A 21,809-nucleotide genomic window follows, 5' to 3' on the forward strand; every position below is an offset into this window, starting at 1 on the left:
TGGGAGACAAAAAAAAAAGAGCATGTCAGGAATGCCACATGTCATCACTGAAAGCGATCCAAACAAAACAGCAACTTCTCAACAAGCTCACTACAGAGATACACAATGTTGACACCCTCAAGTGCTTTTAGTATCAGGTTCTGGATGCATCAGGCTCCTTTCCAGAATAACATCTTGCCATCCTCCCAAATGGAGCAGCTGGTGCAGGATTTCAGGGCTGATGTTGTTAAGAGAAGTAGAGTTTCATGGAGAAGGACTAGATTGGATGAGGAAGGCACCAGCCCAAAGCTGGAACACTCAGCTCAAAGGGCCACAGCACACAGTAGCTGGGAAAGCTCTCTGAAAGGGAGAGGGGAGAACAAAGCACATCTGGGGAGGGATGCACCCAATGTGGGGAGCACCCCAGGTTGTGCTAGAGTCAGCAAACACACAGCTTGCTTGCCAGAGCAGCTTGGTTCTTAGCATTTTTAAGGAGTCCATTTGTTCAGCCCCAGTCTGGGGCAGAACTGCTTATTTCCAGGTTCACTCAAAGGTGAAGCAGTTGCAGCTGCTAAGAGAACAGGATACTTTTTGTGACCACATTATGAAGCTTTTTCCCTTCAAATTCCACCTCTAAACTCTCTTTTGTGGACAGGGGAGACCACGTTAACACCAGGTAAATGTGCTGTCACTGGCAATCTGCCCCAGACACAAGTCATTACAATACCAACCTTTTCCAGACCTTTTTAATCTCCCAACTTGTCATCAGGACCATCCCCTCCAGCCAATATAAGCCTATTTTAACAGGTGTGTTATTGCAAAGGGAAAGCAGCTCACAGCTTTCAGTTACACTGGAGCAACCAGAGAGGAGATGGTTTACACCCTATGGGTTGCCACGCAAAGCTCCAGCAGTGATTAATAAATCTTCTGCAGAAAAATTAATCTATTTCAAGCCACTAGCAAACTCTGCAGTCTTTTAGGTGTAAATAAAAGGGATACCACCTCCTTTGCTCTTGTCTTCTGAACAGACTTCCCCATATTTAACTGTGACTTGCCTGAAATGCTGTTTTCTTTACCAGAAGAGTTGCATCAAGTGATGCACAGCAGAGAAAAACCACCACAGTAATAAGTAAGTAAATAAGTGTCTGGTTCCCAGACACTTTTCTCACACATTAGTTTTCTGCTGAGAAAAATTAGCAATGTATTGATTACAACCCTTTGAGGATTATGGTATACCACTAAGGCTGTAGCCCCAAAAACTGACACCACAAAAGCTTGTTTGAAATCCTTCCTGCATTATCTGCCACCTGTATTTAGCATCAAAAGTCCAAATGGATTAATTATGTCTCCCCACAAAAAAAAAAAATGGGGAAAATACTGCAAAATTTTTGCCATCCTACTTTTCCACACTCTCTGAGCAGGTGAGCAGTAACACAGGGTGGAGCAGGATGGACCCTACTGCAGTACTGTCAAAAAGCTGTGTGGGATCTAAACAAACTGCCCATCTTTGAGCAGTCAGGAAGAATCATAGAATCCCAGACTGGTCTGGGTTGGAAGGGACCTCAAGGGTCACAGAGCTCCAACCCCACTGCCACAGGCAGGGTCACCAACCTCCAGGCCTGGAGCTACACAAGGGTGACCAGGGCCCCATCCAACCTGGCCTTGAACACCCCCAGGGATGGGGCACCCACCCCCTCTCTGGGCAGCCTGTTCCAGCCCCTCACCACTCTCTCTGCAAAGAACTTCCCCCTAATATCTAATTTAAACCTTCCTTCCTTCAGCCTCACTCCATCCCCCTTGTCCTGCCAGTCTCTGCCCTTTAACCAGCTGATTCCCCTCCTGTTCCTCTGCTCCCTTCAGGGACTGGGAGGCTGCAATGAGGTCCCCCCACAGCCTTCTCTTCTCCAGGCTGAACCAGCCCAGCTCCCTCAGCCTCTCTCCATAGGGGAGCTGCTCCAGCCCTCTGATCATCTGCATGACCTCCTCTGTCTCCTCTCCAGGAGCTTCCAGCCTCCTCCAGAGAGGAAAGAAGGACAGTCCTAGCAGCTTCCCTCCTTTAGCCTTAATCCATCCCCCTTGTCCTGCCATTGTCCACCTTTTCAGCTCCCTTTCCAGGTTCTAAGGCTGTTTCTTCAAACACAATCGTGTGAACCTGGAGGACACTAATATTCAGCGCCTCAGAAGGAGTAACTGTAATCACAAGCTAAGCAGTGACTCAGTCTTTTGATGCAAGCAGCAATTTTCTGATTATAAACCTCCTTTCCCTTCATTCTTCAGGCACATTCACACTGACCAGGCTGGTTACATTTGCATTACCCTTCTTTGTTCTTCTTCTGCATCAGCAAACAGCTTGCGGATGTTGGCTTCGGATTCACCCACGTATTTATTGAGGATTTCTGGACCATTGACCACCTTTGGTTCTCTGGCATTCAGCATCTTGCCAATCTGTCTGGCCATAAGTGTCTTACCACAGCCTGGAGGTCCATACAAGAGAATGCCTTTCACATGCTTGCAGCCTAGAACAAAAGAGAACAAGTTTAGAAAGGGGAGGGGGGGAAGAGGGAAGCAGAGGGGAATAGGGAAGTGCTGGTGATGGCAGGGGTGATGTTACAGGTGTCTGGCAGAAGTGGGCAGCAGCCTGAGCTCTGCTCAGTGCTGTTACCAGCAAAATTCATGCACAGAATTCTGTGGTTGCATCCACACTGTTCCAAAGTCAGGAAACAGAACCCAGGGAAGAGCAGAAAAGTTCCCCTGTGCACTGGGCAGGGTGAGTTAATAGCTGAGACCTGACACAGAACTTCTGGTGAGCAGCACAAAGCAACAGAGGTTGCTCAGTAACCAGGTGAAAACCACACTTTTGGGTCAATGAAGCCCAGGAGTGAGTCCTAGGGACACTGATCATTCCCAGGTAGAGAGGGGCTGCAGATACTTTGTTTTTTAATCAACCTATGTCCTGAACACCAAACAGAGATGCTGTAGATGGCTGGGACAAGCACCTGGTTCAGTTCCCTCTCCTAGAAGGACACAAGGTGTCCTCATCCCTACCAAAAACCCAGAAAAAATAGTGCTCCACTGAATCATAGAATCCCAGACTGGTCTGGGTTGGGAGGGACCCCAAGGATCACAGAGCTCCAACCACAGGCAGGGCCACCAACCTCCAGGCCTGGATCTACACAAGATCTGAAGCAGCACAGTGATAAAACTTAAGCATTTTTTTGAGGCTTCTCTGCAAATAAAAATTTACTACAAAGATGAAGAGGTTTAGCTAAAGATTCCCTTAGTCAACTTTCAGGCACCTGAGTCAAAAACATCAACAATGCTGTCAGTAAAGACAAAGTCTGTGCAGGAAAGAGTGAGGCACAGATAAATTAAAAGCTATTCCTGTCAAATCAATGTCACTGAAGGTATTGTTAATGTGTTTCGTGGAGGAACATGATCACCTGTGTAGCCAAACAGCACAAAAAGCAGGATTTCAATGATGAGTGATGCTTTGAAAGGAAACCCCAAGCGAACCGATGCTCAGACAGCTCTGCTGCTGGAGCAAGAGGGGCTATCAAAAGGCTAAGGCAAGTCAGGGCACATGCACACAGACAGGCCTGGGAGCATCCTGAGAGAGCCAGGAAAATCCTGCTGTGGAGTATCATTTTTCTCTAGCTTTCAAAAAAGAAACATGAAGAACAGTCTGGTGCTATTTGTTTTGTAATGTTTTCCTGCAATTCAGCAGTTACAGCCACGAGCAGCTTCTCTTCTACAGCCCAAAAAAGCCTAAACCTCCTGAAAAGCACAGATTATCCCCTCCTCTTCCCTGGGAGCTAACACAGCCTCAGCAAGGGGCTAAGATGCTAAGAGGAAGACAAGGCTGGCCCTGGGCTGTGCTGTACCATCAGCTTCCCACTCCCCCAGAGCACAGATACCCGCTCCAGGTGGGACACACTGGGTTCCCAGAGACACCCTGAGGCTAACAAACCATACCCAGACAAGCTCAGCTGCTGTCAGGTAGCCCAAACTCAGTCTTCAGTGAGTAAGAATGCATGTGTGGTGCCCCACATCTGAGCATCAAGGACACCACTGCCCCACCTGCTCCAAGACTTGGTTGCCACTGAATGGGCAACAGTGAAGTTGGGTCTTGGTCAGGTGGAAGAACATTCCTGAAGTCAAAGCAATTAGTTCCTCTTCAAATGAAGCGCCACAAGCCACGACAGCAGAGGTTTCCCTGTTCACCTGGCTAAAATGAAAGCTTTAGGCACAAGCAGGACTTGATTAAAATGGGCAGGTGATGACAAACTACAAATGTTACGTCTCAAATCACAGCGGGACCCTACGCACCGCGCAGGAATTTGGATTAAGGTTATCTCCCCTCTGCTGGTTTCACCACCACAGCCCAAATGTCAATAGCATTATGAGAATCTCACAACCCCAAATTATTAGTGGTGCAGACATCTCAAACTCGTTATGCTTACCAGCAGGACTCCAAATCAAAGGTCAGGCCTGCAACACGATACTTAATTACACGATTTAATGACATTTCGTTAGGGGCTGAATAGGTGTGTTCACAGGAACTCAGAGGTACCTATATGGGAAACATGCCACCCAAAATATCAAGGGAGAATCATACCCAAAATATCAGGGGAGAATCATAAAACCTGGTACAATTGGGAGAGTCCCTACTGCCACCAAGAGAAGCCAAACACTGTTTTGAACCAGAACGTCACTTTGCCCACAGACAAGATCAAGTTTTACTTGTTTGCATCTCACTGTTCACTTTTTTTTGGGAAAGATGAGAAGTGTTTCAGTACAACAGGGATTTTCTACTCAGGGTGTAATTCCCCTTTTTAATTAAAATCAAAGCATTCTGGTGTGATCGTATCATTTGGATGAACCTATGGGGAACCTACAGCGATAGCAAAGTACCTGAAAACCAGATTCTTATCTTTACACATTAATCTTCAAGCAGGTTAGAGTAAGAGCAGCATTCCCAGGCTTCACCTGCCACACAGACAAAATTTCCCCAAAACCAGAGTTGGGTGGAATTCCCCTCCTCTCTCCTGTAAGCTCAGCAGTATTCCAGCCTCCGGTTAATCCTCCTGTAGGATGCACGTGTTATGGATACACAGCAAGACTGAAGGCACCTGGTTCTGCTTTCTACTCCAACCTGAGGCAGGGAAAGGGCTACATCTGAAACAGAAGGTTTGGTTTTAAGTGGACACTCAGGAGCCAGGATTTTTAATCTATCATGAGGGACTGTTGGGTCAGAGGAGCCATGGAGATTATCAGAGGGCTGGAGCAGCTCCCCTATGGAGAGAGGCTGAGGGAGCTGGGCTGGGTCAGCCTAGAGAAGAGAAGGCTGTGGGGGGACCTCACTGCAGCCTTCCAGTCCCTGAAGGGAGCAGAGGAACAGGAGGGGAATCAGCTTGTTAAAGGGTAGAGACTGGCAGGACAAGGGGGATGCAGTGAAGCTGGAGGAAGGAAGGGTTAGAGGAGATATTAGGGGAAAGTTTTTTTCCAGAGAGAGTGGTGAGGGGCTGGAACAGGCTGCCCAGAGAGGGGGTGGGTGCCTCATCCCTGGGGGTGTTCAAGGCCAGGTTGGATGGGGCCCTGGGCAACCTTGTGTAGCTCCAGGCCTGGAGGTTGGTGGCCCTGCCTGTGGCAGGGGGGTTGGAGCTCTATGATCCTTGGGGTCCCTTCCAACCCAGACCATTCTATGATTTGCCACTGTAAAGATAAGAGAGCCAAGTCACTACATTCCTCCTAGACCTTTGAAAAGAGCCCTCTCTCTGTACCTTCAGCTGTGAGAAGTTCAGTGCCATGTGTACCTAAGGAGGCAATAACCAGATCTTCAGCAGTGGCTGGACATTTATCTATTTCTGATGGAATGTGATAAAAATGAAAAGAAGGCAGCTTTTGGGAAGCATCCAACAGAACCCCTTTGGTCATGACTCTCACAAAAGGGGGTTTGGCTAAGAGTATACATAAACCAAAGGAAGCTATGGAAGAAGTCAGCACTGAGGTAAAAAAAAGTAAATGCCTCTGTCTTCGTAGAGGAGAGATGAAAACACAGCTCGTTTCAGCTGCAGGTGAAACACAGAGAGCTGTGGGATGGAGTGCAGAACGCAGCAGTGATGGCTCCAGCCATACCCCACCTCAGGCTGAGACAACTCCCCTCTAAGAAAGGATGGGAGGTCACACACAGAGGGTGTGAGAGAACAAATACAGCAATAGAAGATGATTTGGATTTTCATAAAGACATAAATAGGTCTGAGACATCTTTTTAAACATGTAGGGAAACCACACACTGAACGGAGTTAAAAGGTAGATGAGAAGCAGATGGAAAAATATCCCACAAACTTTAAAGCACAACCAGAAAGGATCCATCCTGGATTTACTGGCATGTGGTGCTTTTATTAATAGCCTGGGAGATGGAACAGAACGTGCCTATCACAGTAGCCCATCAGAACACCAAGATCTACAGACACCCTGACAGACAGGATTACATTGATTTAAAAACAATGTCATTTGAGGAGCAAGTTTCTACACTGGGGTAGGAATAATTAACTGCAGGTTGCAAACCCAAACCTTCACACTGAGGATTATAAACTGGCACATGCAGCGAGGTGCAGACAAACCTGGTGACTGCCCCAGGACGGGTGAGTCCCCCAGTTCCTGTGCCCCGACTTGGGCATCACACTTCTGGGCAGCGAACAACCTCCAAGGGAGGAGAAGCAACAACAATCAGTGGTCCAGAGGTTATGGGAAATGGTTTCAGAATCCAAGATCTAGGTTTGAGAATACTGAAAAGAAACACGAACAGACAAGGATGCAAAAGCCTCATCCAAAACCAGAAAAGAAATAAACAATCTCTGATGAGCTGCTGCAAGGCTGAGAAGAAACACTTGAAAAATGTTGCCAGCAAAGATGCTCTTAGCAGGGGAACAGGCTGCCTTGGGAGGTTCTGGCATCTATCACCCCAATTACAGGTTAGACATGTCTGACACTGACTTTTCATTAAAATTATCCTATTTTAAGAATAGGCTTGGAGAGATCCTTGCCATTACTATTATTCTTTTATAGTATCTGAGTACTTCAAGAACATTAACGTATTAATTTTTAAGATACCTTAAAAGACAAGTCTCCACTTCAGGGAGAGAATCCAAGAAAGAAAATATCTGAGTATCCACTAATCTGAATGTTCATCTTGTGCTTTGTTAGTATTTCCCTTTTAGTTTATAGTCAGCTGCACTTCAAATGTACAGAGCACTGCAACGAGCTGATCCCAAGGTGAGAGGACAAGCTAAAAGGGTCACAGGGAAAACAGAAATCTCCTTTGGAAAGTCTGATTTAACCTATTTCCTGATGGCAAACAGGAGAGGATGGGGAATGAATTTGGGTGCTGTATCAATCTCATCACAGGAGCACAACCTGTAACACCAAACACTTATAGAACTGTTATTAAGCCTTAACAACATGCACATATAGAATCTGCTTTTTCAGCAGCCTCTCCTATGACTAACATCCCATGTAAGGCACTGAAATCACTTCCCTGCTGAACGTCCAGATTGTATTTCAATGCAGGGAGACTCCAGAGTGATCTTTGAAAAGAAAAACAAGAGCAGGGTACCAGCATTTTCTTTTCAGATCTGAGAAGATGCTTTGCAGTTCTGTTGAAGTTTACAGCTCCAGGCACCAAATATATATCAAAAGTTTTAATCCAAATGGCTAAATACCTGTTGAAGGCAAGAAAACAAGCAAAGGAACAAAACCAGATAGAGCAGCGTTCTAACTATTCAGCAGCCTTAATGTTAAATGGTGGCACCAGCCCCTGAAGGAGCTGAATTTAAAGTCTCAGCAGAAAAAACACTTCACACAGATGTGCAGAAAGGGCTTTTCTGCAGGAAAATATAATATTTATAAATGTAATATTTATCAAAGGAAAAGGATGAGATTTAGTTTGAGCAAGAGCATGCTTTGAACCACAACAAAGAGTAACCAAAGCAGCCTGTAGCTCACCACTGAGCTGCACAGCTTTACTATGAGCTGGATGTCACTGAGATCCAGGCAGGGCTTGAGAAGGAGATTGATTCTCTAGAAACACAGCTGTTGTAGGGATGTCCTTGAGAAAGGAACTGCTGCCTCACCTCCATCAGCGCCCTGCAAGCATGAAGTTCCTCCCTGAGAACTATCTGGTACTGTGAGGCCTCATGGAGTCACTAAGGAGCATCCCTTTTGTATCAAGCACCTTCCTCAATCCTCATCCAGATGAGCATTTAGTAATCCTAATCTGCCAAGTGGAAAGAAGAGTCAAGCATTAGGTGAAAGGTAACAGCATTGCCAGTGTCCCTAATGCAAAGAATCTCCAGTAAGTGACTGTGAAGCTGTAACCTCAAAAGCAATCAGCTTCAATTGATGATGGTCCCTGGTCCCACTGTGGTTCAGAAGTGACCTTATCCCACTGCTGGCCTGGCACTCACGTAGCTACATCCCATCAAGCCAACCTGACCTCCCCAAGCCTTAAACCTATTGAGTTTTTTACTAGTAGCATTCCTTACTTCTAGTTGTATTTGCTCTCTACAGAGCCATGCAAGCCCAAGGCTGCCACAGCAGAGGTGGTAGATATGCAATGGGAAGAGAGCGTGGGTAGGGAGAAGTAAATTGCCCCTTCCCAGGGCAGCAGGGAGCTATGGCAAGGTTTAATGAGCAGCTGAAGTTGATCTAAGATTCCTTCTCTTGGATAAGCTGCAGCATCAGAGTAGCATTTACACCCTTGGATGATACAGTTAACTAACCTTGATTTATAAGCTCCAAAGCCAGAACATTCCTTGGAAGTTAGATAAACCACAAACAAGTTGCAAGTGATTTCTGAAGGGGCTATACAGCCTCTCTGCAGTGATGGGACAGAAATATTTATTGCATTTGGCATGGAAGCTGCAGGCTGTGAGCACTGGGCAGAACCCAGGAAGGGGTGAGCACCAGAGCACCAGCAAGCAAGCAAATTCTTTCTTTTCCTTTCCCAATAAATTACATACAAAGGTGAACAGCTGTCACGCTGACATTTCAGATCTGAAATATAGTTAAGAGCAAGTTATAACGAAGGCAAAGAAAATGAATGTCAGAAAGTTTTGTTTTTTCAAATTTCAGATAAGCTCCTTAGCCCTAGGGTTCATCAGAGCTCCAGAGCTCTGCTTGGAGCCTCACTTCTCCCCAGAAAAATGCTTCTTTGTGTAGCATGTGTGTAAACACACACCAGTAAGGGTAGAGGTATTTATACAAATAATAAGGCACGCCTTTAATTCATTGCCCAGGGTAATCAAAATACTAGTGGTCCCTCAGAGGAGCTTTTTCTTCCTGTATTAAGTAACACCAATTACCAAGAGGAACCATCCGAGCAGCGTGCCCTGCAAAGCAGCTCCACAACCTCACCCTGCAGTCAGCAAGGCTTCCCACCTTCTCCGGAGATACCCGATGGAGACGCAGGTCATCCGCCTTGGCAGCTGCACACAGAGTGCCCAGCTCTTAATTCAGCTAAAGATAATCCCAAGGGAATGCAATTGTCATGGACACAGCTGCTTAACACGCTGCCAGACTGCAGGCAGGCAGGGACCCTGAATGGGTGAAACCCCAGCAAGACGAAAACAAGCTCTAATTATCTCCCGTCTACGAAGGGATTTCTCATCACAGCTCAGGGATGCTGAGCAGAATTCCTAAAGTCTAAATCTTTTACCTTCACATACTGTCACAGCCAATATCCACTGCAGCCATGAAGATACATGTACAGTAATTGCTTCCAAAGGTGCAAATATTTCAGGGAAGGGATGGTGGTCCCTCCAAAGGGCAGCTCTCAGCATCGCTGCTGAACTCAATGCAACAGTGTCTAGGTAAAAGCTTCTCCTCCCACAGCCAACAAACACCCTTTCTCTCATCTCCTCTCCTGCAGAGCAGCTAAACAACTGACAAATTTACACATCTAACATTCTCAAGCAGAGGCAGAGAAGTTGAGACTCCCTCACAGCCACAAAACACAAGAGAACAAGATCAGCCCCCAAAAGGTCTTGGAGACCAGAGGATAGGAAGTAAAAAGGCAGGAGGGAGGGAATCACATGCTGTTCTCATTTAGCCAACAGGATTTCTTCCCTGTCTCCCTCTACGTGTTCAGATCACTGAGACCTTATGTTACTTGATGTTTACTTAACATCAAGTCCACCAGCACTGGAAAGGGACACACTTCACACAGCCACACGCAAACAGGATGTATCTCCTGATGAAAATCTGTTTTGTAATCAAAATCTTGATTGCTTCATTTGTGGGGAGGAGGGAAGGAAGATGAAGAACTATAAACATACATAGAAATTACCCAGCTATGGATTCCAAGTTTAAGTACAAACCCACAGAGATTATATTCAGAGAATGAGGACCAGCTATAACATCCCCAGCCACATGATGTGACAAAACAAGGTATCTGCAGCTGCATACTGCTTCCTAAAAATTAAACCCAGTACTCTTTATCTGCCTGCCAGCACATGTTTACAGAGTAATGGGACTGCCTTTGCCTCCCCTGACCTCCACACCAAAAAAAGTTATATTTAGAACCTGTGCTTTTATTTCAGACTGAGACGTGCCACAGCCTGTGCATCTCTCCAGCATTTCGAATCCAGCCAAGCACAGATCACATGAGATACCATGTTTATTGGGCTAAAGCTGTTGGAAGGACATCAGTTCATGGCACAACTGCCAGGACAACAGATATTTAAGGCAGGATCATTACAACAAAATTTCCTTTGACTTAGGGAGATGAGTAAATCAGGAATAGGAGCATTCAGTCTCATTGTAAGGAATAAACACAGCGTTTCAAAAGAATAGGGAGCATCTGAGTTCCAACAGAGAAGGGTTCAGTTAAGTCCCATAGCCCCTTTGTTCAGACACTTCATGTACAGTGTTGAGGATTCACATCATTTCTCTTTCCCTCCTCTCTAGCCAAGTAACAAGACCATGAAAGACAGGAGGAAGAGAAGAAAAGACTGTGTTGGTCTATGAGATCCCTAAGCAGCTGTCACGTTAAAGCATCAGGTCATTAGTCGGTATCACCTTTCCAAACCAGGAACAGGCCCACATCCTGACCCCCAGCCACACCTCTCCAGATCACACTCACCCATTTGCTCCACAATTTCAGGTGGAAAAACCCGAGAAGCAAAAGCTCGTCGGAAAATGTCAGAGAATTCCTTGTCCAGGCCCCCAATGCCCATCTTCTCAAAATTCCAGTCTGGGTTGATGATTGACTGGCGGTTTTCCTTGGTCTTGGATTTACCTGCAAATAAAAAACATCAATCATTTCAGGCACATAGCAGAACTACAGCAAACAGGAGGACAGACACCAGAGCTTCTACCAGGTCAGAGTCGTGTCCAGCTAACGTGATGTTTGGTTTCAACCATCAGCCAGGAGGATGCACAGGCAGGGTGCCAAAGCCTTACTTAGTGAACTATTTTCCCAGTCTTTCAACTGTCTTGTTCAAGGATTTCTTGATCCAGTTGCTGTCCTGCATGTGTAAGCACTCCCAGCAGACTCCTTTGCCACAAGTTAACCTTGTTCTCCTTGGACCCACATGAACTCAGTGCGCAGAGCGTGCCATGGCTCCTGACTCTCCATGTCCACTACTGGCTGCACAACCCCACACCTTCCATGGGCCTGAGCCAGCCTCATTTCACGTCCCCCCAGTCTTAGAGCTGAAGAGACAGTAGATAGTGTTGGTATCCACTCTCTTTCAGGCTACCACTCCCTGTCAGGCTCATCCTGCATCCTGCTTGGTCATGTCTTTCCAGGCAGCGCAGTCCTTGCTTGTCCGTCCATCTGTCCGTCCTAAGGAACCTGCTCTGGCAGAGGAGCTGGACTCCATCTCTTGAGGTCCCTTCCAACCCCCACAATTCTGTGATTTGGTCCTTCCTTCTGCAGCAGCTGCTCCACACCCGAGCACCCCTGTTCTCCCTCAGCCTTCTCCACTTCTACTACATCCTCTGACAGACAAGCAGAGTAGAACTGCACGTGCTGTGTATCCTAACTACAGGTACAAATCCATCCTCTGCTCTGTTCCTATTCCTTTACTGATAATACGTAGCATTTCCTAACAACCACACTTACTAATTCTTAACAACAGGGCCCAGGCTGCCTCTGAGTAGTTTCCAGGGACTGCTGGACCCTATCATACCAGGGATGTGGGCCCAAACTAGCAATCCTTTTTGACCAAAGTTAGGAACATTCTTCCTCCCACACATCACTTCGTGTTTATATTGAATTTCCTCTGCCATTTCATTTCTTAGTCACTGAGCTCTGGAAGAGCAATCTTTGTCACCTCATTACTCAGGCAGTTTATTCAATAATTATAACCAAAAGCAAAGGCCCCACCAGAGATTCAAGCTGAATCTCACCAGCACTGGCTACTTAACTCTAGACCTCCTCTCTTGCAGATCTCTGTTTAGTTTCCTTCTGAAGTAATATTGATAAAGAACTCTGCTGGAAGAGCTCTGAGAAACAAGCAGCCTGGGTCAGCCTGTAGGCCCATGGCCCCATGATTGCTGTAACGAACTCCAGGGGAATCATGTTGCTCAGAGAGGAGGTGGAGGCCCCATGCCTGCAGACATTCAAGGTCAGGCTTGATGGGGCTCTGAGCAACCTGATCTAGTGAAGATGTCCCTGCTCACTGCAAGAAGTGGGACTAGATGGGCTTTAAAGGTCCCTGCCAATCCAGCACATTCTATGACTCTGAGGCAGGCCTGTCCTTGCAGAAGACAGGCTGACCCAAGTGAATCCCATCTGTACTCACTGGAGCCTTTATTGCAGTTTCTGTTGGTTTGTTTCTGTGCAGATACCAAATCCCAAGCCCAGCATCTCCCCAGACTGCTCAGGAATCCTTTCCAAAGCAGACAGCACATTGACCACCTTGCAGTCCTCAGATACCAGAGCAACCTTAAGCAAGGTTACACAAAACAATTACCAGATCAGCCAACTCCTTTACAACTAGAAGAATAAAAGCTCATCTTGGCACACTACCACTGTTTATTTTGCCTGTCTGTCTGCAGCATCTTCTAGAGCCACTTCGAGTTGAGCCAGATCCCTTAATAAGCACAGGTCTTGCAGTCTCCATGCAGTAGTGGAACAGCACTCTTCCCTTCTTCCCTGTCCTGGGGACCCCAAAGCTGGACACAGCACTGCAGGTGGGATCTCACAACAGCAGAGGAACAGAACCCCCCTGCCCCAGACCTGCTGCCCACGCTGTTCTTGGTGCAGCCCAGGACATGGTTGGCCTTCTGAGCTGCCAGCTCACTCTGCTGGCTCATGCTGAGCCTGCCATGGATCAGCACCCTCAAGTCCTTCTACTCAGGGCTGCTCTCCATCCATCCTCTGCCCAGCCTGTCAAGCTTGGGACTGCACCAACACTAAAGCTCTGCATTAGCTGAGCTAGACTAACCTTGAACTAGACTAATCTTGGTCTAAACCCAGCTGGAATCAGTACTTGAAGCCTTAGTGCAGCAAAACACACAATGCTGCTTCTGCCACGCGTGAGGCAGCACGGTATCAGGTGTAACATCCAGCACTCACGCATGGCCCAGGCAGGGCAGCAGTGAGCATCTGGTTCGCCGATGATTGCGTATTTACTACCTCATCGCTCCGCTGCGGCTGCGGGGCGGGTGGCTCCCTCCCCGCAGAGCTTAGCCTACACCCCCCCCTTCTGGCTGCAGCACTCACAGCCCCAATTAACCACCTCCCAGAGGTTTCAGAACACAGGGCTGCTGGCTACTTACCATAAACAGAGTGATTTGACCGGTTACAGTTCTTTCCTATTGAAAACAAACCCCTGCCAGTCACTGAAGGCAGCGCTCAGTGACACGTCACTTTCATCTCCTCTCTCAGTGTTTAATTATTCAGAACTTTACAATTCCACAGAGGCAAACAAAGCACATGAAGGAGCTCTGCCACAGATCAATGAGGAGATTAAATCAAGTCCCGATCTGACAGAAGTAAATTGAGGCACAAGCAACTCTTTTGTGTGTGGCTGACTCACGGTGAAAGATTCCTATGCCCAATCAATCAGCTGTCCCACAGGAGAGCTCTTCACACCCAGGAGGAAGATCACAGGTCATCAGATGGCTTTGAATATTAACCAAGTAAAATGTCACTGCTTGCTCTGCTGCAATAAATGGGATTATGTTAATACTCACCTCGAGCTGGCCCATCAAAACACAGGAGAAGTTAAAGGGGCTGTAATCGTGTAATCACTGGTATGAACTAATTAATGGCCCATTCAGATTTCCTTCGGTGCTCTTAAAACCTGCATCCTTGTTAGTGTGCTTAATTAGTCACCTACAGTTCAGCCTACAGAGCTCTGGTGGGGTTTTTCAGTACAGATGTTGGATAAAAACATCCACATAAGGTATGTGGTTACACATGGGGGCAATGGCTGCAAGTTGAGGCATAGGAAGTTCTGCACCAACATGGGGAAGAACTTTTCCCCAGTGAGGGTGAGGGAGCCCTGGGACAGGCTGCCCAGGGGGTGTGGAGTCTCCTTCTCTGGAGAGATTCCAGCCCCATCTGGACACAGACCTGTGCAATATGAGCTGGGGAGTGGCTTTCAAGGGTCCTGAGCATCTCAAACTGCTTTCCAGAGGGCAACAGGGTCCTAAGGGATCAAATCCAGTCACCTGCTTGTTTCAACAGATACCTGGGACACCTTTTGAGATGCAGTTTCCAATTGATGTAACTTTGAGGCATACAAGTCTCCGAGGCCTGAAAACCAGCAAGCTCCAAGCATCTTTTATCTCTTTGGACACAGCATCACTTACCAATCAGATTGACAGAGGAGTTTTCAGCTTTTTCAAAGGCAACTTGACTGTTCCCAAAAACCAAACCAACCTCAATCTGCAAAAGAAGAGGGAACAAATCATTAAATTAAGCTATTAGGCTCAACCTCAGGTTGCCCTTTGGCTACCTACAAGCACATCTCAACAGGCAAGAAACAGCAGCAAAAGCTCCACTACAAACATCACTGGAAGAATGGGAAATGCTAACACCTCCTCCAAAACTAACATCATTGAATGCAAAAGCTCATCAGCTGTAATAAATCAGCTTTTCACAGTTATTTGATCAGTTCAACTATTTTATTTCAGCAAGATCTAGCAAGTGAAGAACAAAACAATCCTATATTCATTTCTAAATAAGGAGAAATCAAAACTGGAAGAGAGAGAGGCTCAAGGGACAAGGATTCCATTAATACATCCACGAAGACCAGAAATCTTCCCCAGCTCTGCACTTTAGTGGGTGCATCTCTCAGCTCCCCAACCACACAAGCACAGGAGACTGCATTAAACTGAAAACAAGGCTCCTTGCTCCTTATCTTCTCCAGGGGAAAAGCTGCAGCCAGATGAAACAAATGTGCAACTTCTCCAAATGTGAGTAACCTCAATTCCTCCCTGGAGCAAGATCTGGGTCAGTACCTGAATCCTGGCAGCCCCCAGGGAAGGGACATGAATTCCTAGGAGCTTACCTTCTGCTTTTTGCTAGTGCCAGACTCTCCCTTGAGGATGCTGGGGTCCATAGCTTCCATGTCCTTTACCAACAGGCCAAACAGTTTGTCATTAAAGCTGAACACCAGCTGGGGAAAGAAAGACAGAGAGGGATTTTAACTCATTAAAAAGCTAAAAGAGTTTGACAAGGCTACTAAGACTAATTTTAATCACCTAACAAATCCCACATAGCTTTTACCCTGTAAAGGTCTGGTCATTTCCTTTCCATGTCCCACAAACAGACAGAAGTAGCAGAACACAAAGTCAATCAGAGAAACTGAAAGAGAAATTCTTCCAAGAAAAGCTGTTCTTGCCCCATCTTTTCCTCCCCAACTAAATGTCCCATACAACACTCCTCCTCCTCTCAACTTTAAATATCAGCACTAAGCAAAGAAAACAATTTACCCCAAACCCTTTTGATCTTCCACATTTCAGTTTGCCAAGGTCACCGCTAGAGTATGGAGAGCCAGAACACCTGCTGTGAGGAGGAGGAGGGTCTGCCCCTCAGAAAAGGACTGTCTCTGCACAACACCTCTCCTCCTTGGCCACATTTGCAACCAACTTAAGATTCAGACCCTGCAAACTGTAAACTGAGACAGACCTCAACCTGTCCTGAGAATATGGCAACCAGAGGCTATCCCAGATGTGCTTCCACACCTGTGAGCATCTGCTGCAGAGCTGAGAAGGTTGGATTGCAGGGACATCAGCTTTCAGAAACCCCAAGTCAAGTGCTTCAAACCTATTTCACTCCATAGAGTAGCAATAAATATTACAATAAAATACACTGTGCTTAAAAATCACTACTGAGAATTAAGTAAATCATTAAATCTGGTGCTTGTTTTAATCTTCTATAGAAGGAAAAGATGTTACTTCTCAGAAGGTTCCTGGAGCTGCTTACGTCCAACCAGGCCACAACAGAGAGAACCCAGCTCTCCCAAGCCTTGGGATTTCCCTCACAAAGAAATAAAGAGTCCTTTAGGTAAGGAAAAGGCAGGTTTGAAACCACTCTGCTCTCAGTGGGACTCTGATAGAGACACCATTCCCACACCAGTGTCTGTCCGTTAGCTGCTTCACAGCACAGCGCCAGCACCTGGGGGCATTCAGTATTTTACATCACTGCAGGACAAGCACATGCACCTTATTTGTTATGAACATTTCAGCCTTAAAACACCCAAACCAAAGCCCAGACCTGCTGGCCTACTGAGAAGGCCTGGCTGTTGAAGTGCTGGATGAACTCAGCTGCCATCTTGTCCGTGTCGTAGGGGTTGGAGTCGATGTTCTTCTTCTGCAGGAAATCTATCTCGATTGTCATGGTGCCAATACACTGCTTGGCCTTGTCAAAGGTGTATAAGGAAACTGTGATTTCAAAAGAAAGAACAAAGCACATTTCAGAACAGCAAGGACCCCCAGAACACACCCAACACGCTCAAGGTTTGGCAATACAGGTTCTTCCATTCCCAATGAGTATTCAATCAAAGTCAGTACAGTAATTTCTGAGAGAGACCCTTATTTCTCCTACATCCATGTTCCACAAGATCCTAAACACAGCAAACCTACCTCCACTGAAAACCCTTGCATTTCATCACAAACTCAAATAGTGTCCTCTAAACCAGCTCAACCACCACACAAGCTTTGAGGGATGAGGACGATGAAAGTGAATTCCCACATGCTGTTAGCACAGAGAGAGAGATTCCCTGTCGAGTCACGTGCAGTGATGGAACCACAGGGTTGGAAAAGACCTTTGAGATCAGAGTCCAACCATACCTGTCCTCTACTAACCCACATCCCTGAGCACCTCATCTACCCACCTGTTAAACACACCCAGGGAAGGTGACTCAGTCCCACCCTGGGCAGCCTGTTCCACAGCCCCACAATTCTGCCAGGGAAGAACTTTTCCCTCCCATCTGCTCTGACCCTGCCCTGGGGCAGCTTGAGCCCATTGCCCCTTGTCCCTTCTCCTGTCCCCTGGCTGAAGAGACCATCCCCCACCTCTCTGCACCCTCCTGGCAGGTCAGTGGAGGTGGGGAGAAGGTCTGCCCTCAGCCTCCTCTTCTCCGGGCTTCTGCATCCCAAAAGAAAGCATCCACACCCCTTGCCTCTGATGTGGAGGAAACAGCCCCCACCCCAGCAGCACCTGTCCTACCACGCCCAGGATGCCTTCAGCGATGCAGAACCAACCCAATGACCCTTGAAAGGGGCCAGGAAGCACAGTGGCATGGAAAGCCATCCACAGTCTCTGCCAATGCACCTAATCCCACATGTCACAAGTTACATCGTGTCAAAACAAGACTCTGCTTGGGGCTGCTGCTGCTGGAGGAAAGAGAGCAGAAAGGAAAGGAGAGCATGGTTCACAACCTGAGAGCAGCTGCCTCAGCACCACTCATCAGGAGGACAGGATCTCTCACAAAGCAGGCAGTCCTAATAATTCAGAAACCAGGCTGCAGCAAGGGACAGGAGCAGATGCTTCTCCAGAAGACTGAGGAACATTAGAGCTTTGCTTTGAATCTAGAGAAGAAAGTCTCATCTGATACAGAAGTCACAGCTAAGGGTAAAGCAGTAGGAGGTGAATACAGGAAACACACTTCCCACATAACCTACTATGTCCTATCAAGCCTTGTGGCAGCCAAATGGTTCCAGAATAAACCTGCAGACTCCTGGGAAGAGGTGATGTCAAAACAAGCATCTAGCACACTATGGCACAGGATCTGGTCAAATTAAGGGAGTAAAGAGACACTGTCTCATGCTTAAGTTGTCACCAGAAGACACACAGGTCACCACAGCATGCACACAACGTTCATTCTGGTACAGGTCACCTCAAAATGAACTGTCAAAGAAAGATCTTTCAAGAAATGCAGATAAAGAAGAAACACTAAACCACTTCCTGCACTGAGGTGCATCTACTGTATCAAGTAGTTCCTCCAGGCAGGGATATGGCAGCAGAGCTACCACAGAAGTCATAGTTAGGAGGGACATTTGTCCTGCAAGAGCACAAGAGGAGTTCTGCTTACCTTACAGGGCAGGGCACATGTTTCCTTTTATCACCTCATCCCAGGGCTTTGTCAAACAAAAGCTTCTGGGAAGAATAAAGGTCACAGAACTGAGGAGTCAACTGAAGAAGAACAGTCCCTGGTCAGGGACTGAGCAGTGCCAGGGTCTGGCACAGAAAGCAGCAGTGCTCTGCTGGATGTGCTCCAGTAAGCAATATACACACCAGTTCTAAAGCCCAGGAAAGTTCCAGAAGCAGCAAAGGAAGCTGAGATGGGAGCAGCAATCTCCAGGTGCTGAGGACATGGATGAAGCAGCCAGCTCCCCCGTGCACCTCAACGTAACACGGGAGCTGCTGGAGCTGAACCCCACTGAAGGCAAGAACATCCACCCAAGGCACTCAGCCTCCCCACAAAGGTGAGCTTCCCAGGTCCACCCACCTGGAAAACCTTTCCATATCATCAGGGGTGTGATGGGACACCACTTCCCTGTGTCACTGAGCAGCAGACTGCATTTAAAACTGACTTTCCAAACACAGTTTTCACATCATTGGGGGAACAAGCCCAAGAGGGAGCTCAGTAAATCCCTCCTTCTATGAATACTTCTCCCTACCCAGAGGAGAACTTTACAAACCCTTTCTACTCAGCTGGAGTCATACGACACTTAGTCACTCTGCATAAAATTACTGCATTGTTTTCCTCAATAGCTCTTCCCACATAGCTGGGAAGTTTATAACAAGGTCTGGTACAAGTGCAGTCACAAACCTGCTCTAACAGCTCAGCAGGAGGAATATTAGTGCTTCTTTCTCCAAGTAATTCCAGCACTAAAAAGCTTATCGATGAGCCAGCTGGCAGGTTACTGAGCAGCAACCAAACAAGGGTGAGGAACATACTCATTTGTGGTCCCACCCCCTTTATAACAGGTTCTTCTTTAGTTTAAAAAAATAAAACAAGACCAGTTAGGTAAAGAAAGGGCTTCCAAGCAAGATCTGTGAGGCATCTGGTCATGCAGGGAGGCAGACAAACCCACTCCAGGTTGTTACTACAAAGAGAGATCCACAGAGACATCAGGCTTCACACCCAAGCACTGAGCTGTGCCCATGGAGCTGCTGAGATCAAAGGACCTGTGAAAACAGCCAGCCAAGGAGTGAGCTTCCCTGACAGCCCCTCATATCCACAGCTGCACCATGTCTCAGTCTAGGTCCTTTGACATCCACTTTTTGACAGAGGATGCAGCCATCAGCTCTGCCCACAATCCCCATGTGAGAGGAGAATTCCCTGGAAGCACCAGCAACACCTCAAATGTAAAGCTGGACACGAGCCAGCAATGTGCTCTCACAGCCCAGAAGGTCAACCACATTCTGGGTGCAGCACCAGAGGTGTGGCCAGCAGATTGGGAGAGGGGATTCTGCCCCCCTGCTCTGGGGAGACCTCACCTGCAGTGCTGTGTCCAGCTCTGGAGCCCTCAGCACAAGGAAAACATGGACCTCTTGGAGTGGGGCCAGAGGAGGCCACAAGGATGATCCAAGGGCTGGAGCACTATGAAGACAGGCTGAGAGAGATGGGCTGGTTCAGCCTGGAGAAGAGAAGGCTGCAGGGAGACCTCCAGGCCCCTTCCAGTCCCTGAAGGGACCTAAAGAAAAGCTGGGAAGGGCTGTTTGTAAGGGCAGAGAGTGATTGGATGAGGGGTGATGGTTTTAAACTAGAGCAGGGCAGGTTTAGATGAGGCCTTAGGAAGAAGTTCTGTACTCTGAGGGTGATGAGACCCTGGCACAGGTTGCCCAGAGAGGTGGTGGAGGCCCCATCCCTGGAGACATTCAAGGTCAGGGTGGATGAAGGTCAGAGCAACCTGATCTAGTTAAAGGTGTCCCTGCTCACTGCAGGGGGTTGGACTAAATGACCTTCAGAGGTCCCTTCCCACCTAATGCAGTCTGGGATTCTATGAAATGGTGACATGGTGGCCTAACAAACAGCCTGCTCCACAGCAGTGACCATGAGCCAGAGCAGGCTTCATCACAGCACCAAGCAAAGGATAAGGATGAGATGGCTGACCCAGGAGTAACTCCTGATGCTTGAAGGACAGGCATCATCTCTTACCCTGAAGAATACAAAAACCTTCCTCTGACAACAGCTGCTCCCAGGAGTTGGTCAGTGCTCCAGAGGCAGATTAAACAGACACACCTACAACTGGCAGCGATGTCAATCATACACACACCAGGGGTGAGGGGGACAGACAGCATGAATATGTGAAAGATACAACACACAAACAGGGAGACATAACTCCCTGTCCTCCTTGAACACTGGCAAAGGCTCATCAGTCTCAATTAAGGCTTCAAATTAGAATACAAACCTTCAATTCCTACAAACTGAAGATGGCACCCTCCTCCTTTCATTATACCAACAAATATTCTAGTCAGTTACTGGTGAGAAGACCCATGTGCTCCCAAAGCTCACCCCTCCTGCTGTCCAGAGCACACTGCTGGCTTTTGGCAGCTCTCACCACTACCACTTTCCCATTCTCAAGACCCAAATTTAGATGCCAAGAATATCCTCAATAACAAGGTCTGGTTCCTGTTCACTGACAAGTGTTCCCCAGAGCCAGGGGCACAGAGTAGAGCCAGTGCATGTTGAACATTCCCATCTGCATGTGGACACTGGTGACCCACACACAGCTCTGCTGATACACCAGCAGATGCCTGAAGATAAGGCAAAGTGGTGCTCCAGGGTTTGAAAGTGTTAAAGGACAGAGTCTGCAGCCATAAGAGCACTGCTCTCTGCTGGAAGGTGCTCTTGTGTCACACAAGGCCCTTCCAGCAGTGAGGGCCTCACGTTACCTGAGGATGGGCTGAAGATCTGAGACTTTCAGCTTGAGTTTGGTGTGGAAACACAGAACTCAGCTTTGATATATCACCATCAGGCTGCTGGCTGACTTACCATCTATCTCTTGTCCAATGGAAAGTCCAGCCCATTTTCTCTGTAAGAAGAAGAAGAGAGAAACTTGAGCAAGCCTGTCCTTCCCTAGAGCACACACCTGCTCAAACACAGCACCCCCACTCCCACAGACAGGCTCCCCAGGAGAACCTGGCACAGCAGCAGAACAGCATCTTAAAAAGCCCCCAGATGAACAGGAAACAAGTCCAAAACATGGAATTATTTCTGCTCCTAGTTCTACATTCTGAGCTCAGGAAGTTTTTCCATCCAGCCTTCTCCATGGTATTGATCACCCCACCACCTCAGAGGCCGAAGTTCTCAGACTGGAGAGAGATTCTGCTCATTATCTACAGGAGCTCAGGTGCTGATCAC

General features: G+C 47.4%; 1 protein-coding gene across 1 annotated transcript in view; it reads right to left on the bottom strand.

Annotated features, from left to right (window-relative positions):
- Positions 1 to 21,809, bottom strand: part of NSF (N-ethylmaleimide sensitive factor, vesicle fusing ATPase) — a gene marked incomplete at its 5' end in the record, with an annotated part of 56,576 nt that overhangs the window by 27,415 nt on the left and 7,352 nt on the right. The window contains 6 exons of the mRNA XM_084275624.1: positions 2,296 to 2,495; positions 11,120 to 11,275; positions 14,803 to 14,878; positions 15,504 to 15,611; positions 16,712 to 16,878; positions 21,441 to 21,480. Of these exons, the coding sequence (XP_084131750.1) occupies positions 2,296 to 2,495; positions 11,120 to 11,275; positions 14,803 to 14,878; positions 15,504 to 15,611; positions 16,712 to 16,878; positions 21,441 to 21,480 (747 nt within the window). The remainder of the gene's footprint in view (positions 1 to 2,295; positions 2,496 to 11,119; positions 11,276 to 14,802; positions 14,879 to 15,503; positions 15,612 to 16,711; positions 16,879 to 21,440; positions 21,481 to 21,809) is intronic.

The sequence above is a fragment of the Gallinula chloropus genome, assembly GCF_964237585.1.
Source record: "Gallinula chloropus genome assembly, chromosome: 26".
NCBI classification, from domain to species: domain Eukaryota; kingdom Metazoa; phylum Chordata; class Aves; order Gruiformes; family Rallidae; genus Gallinula; species Gallinula chloropus.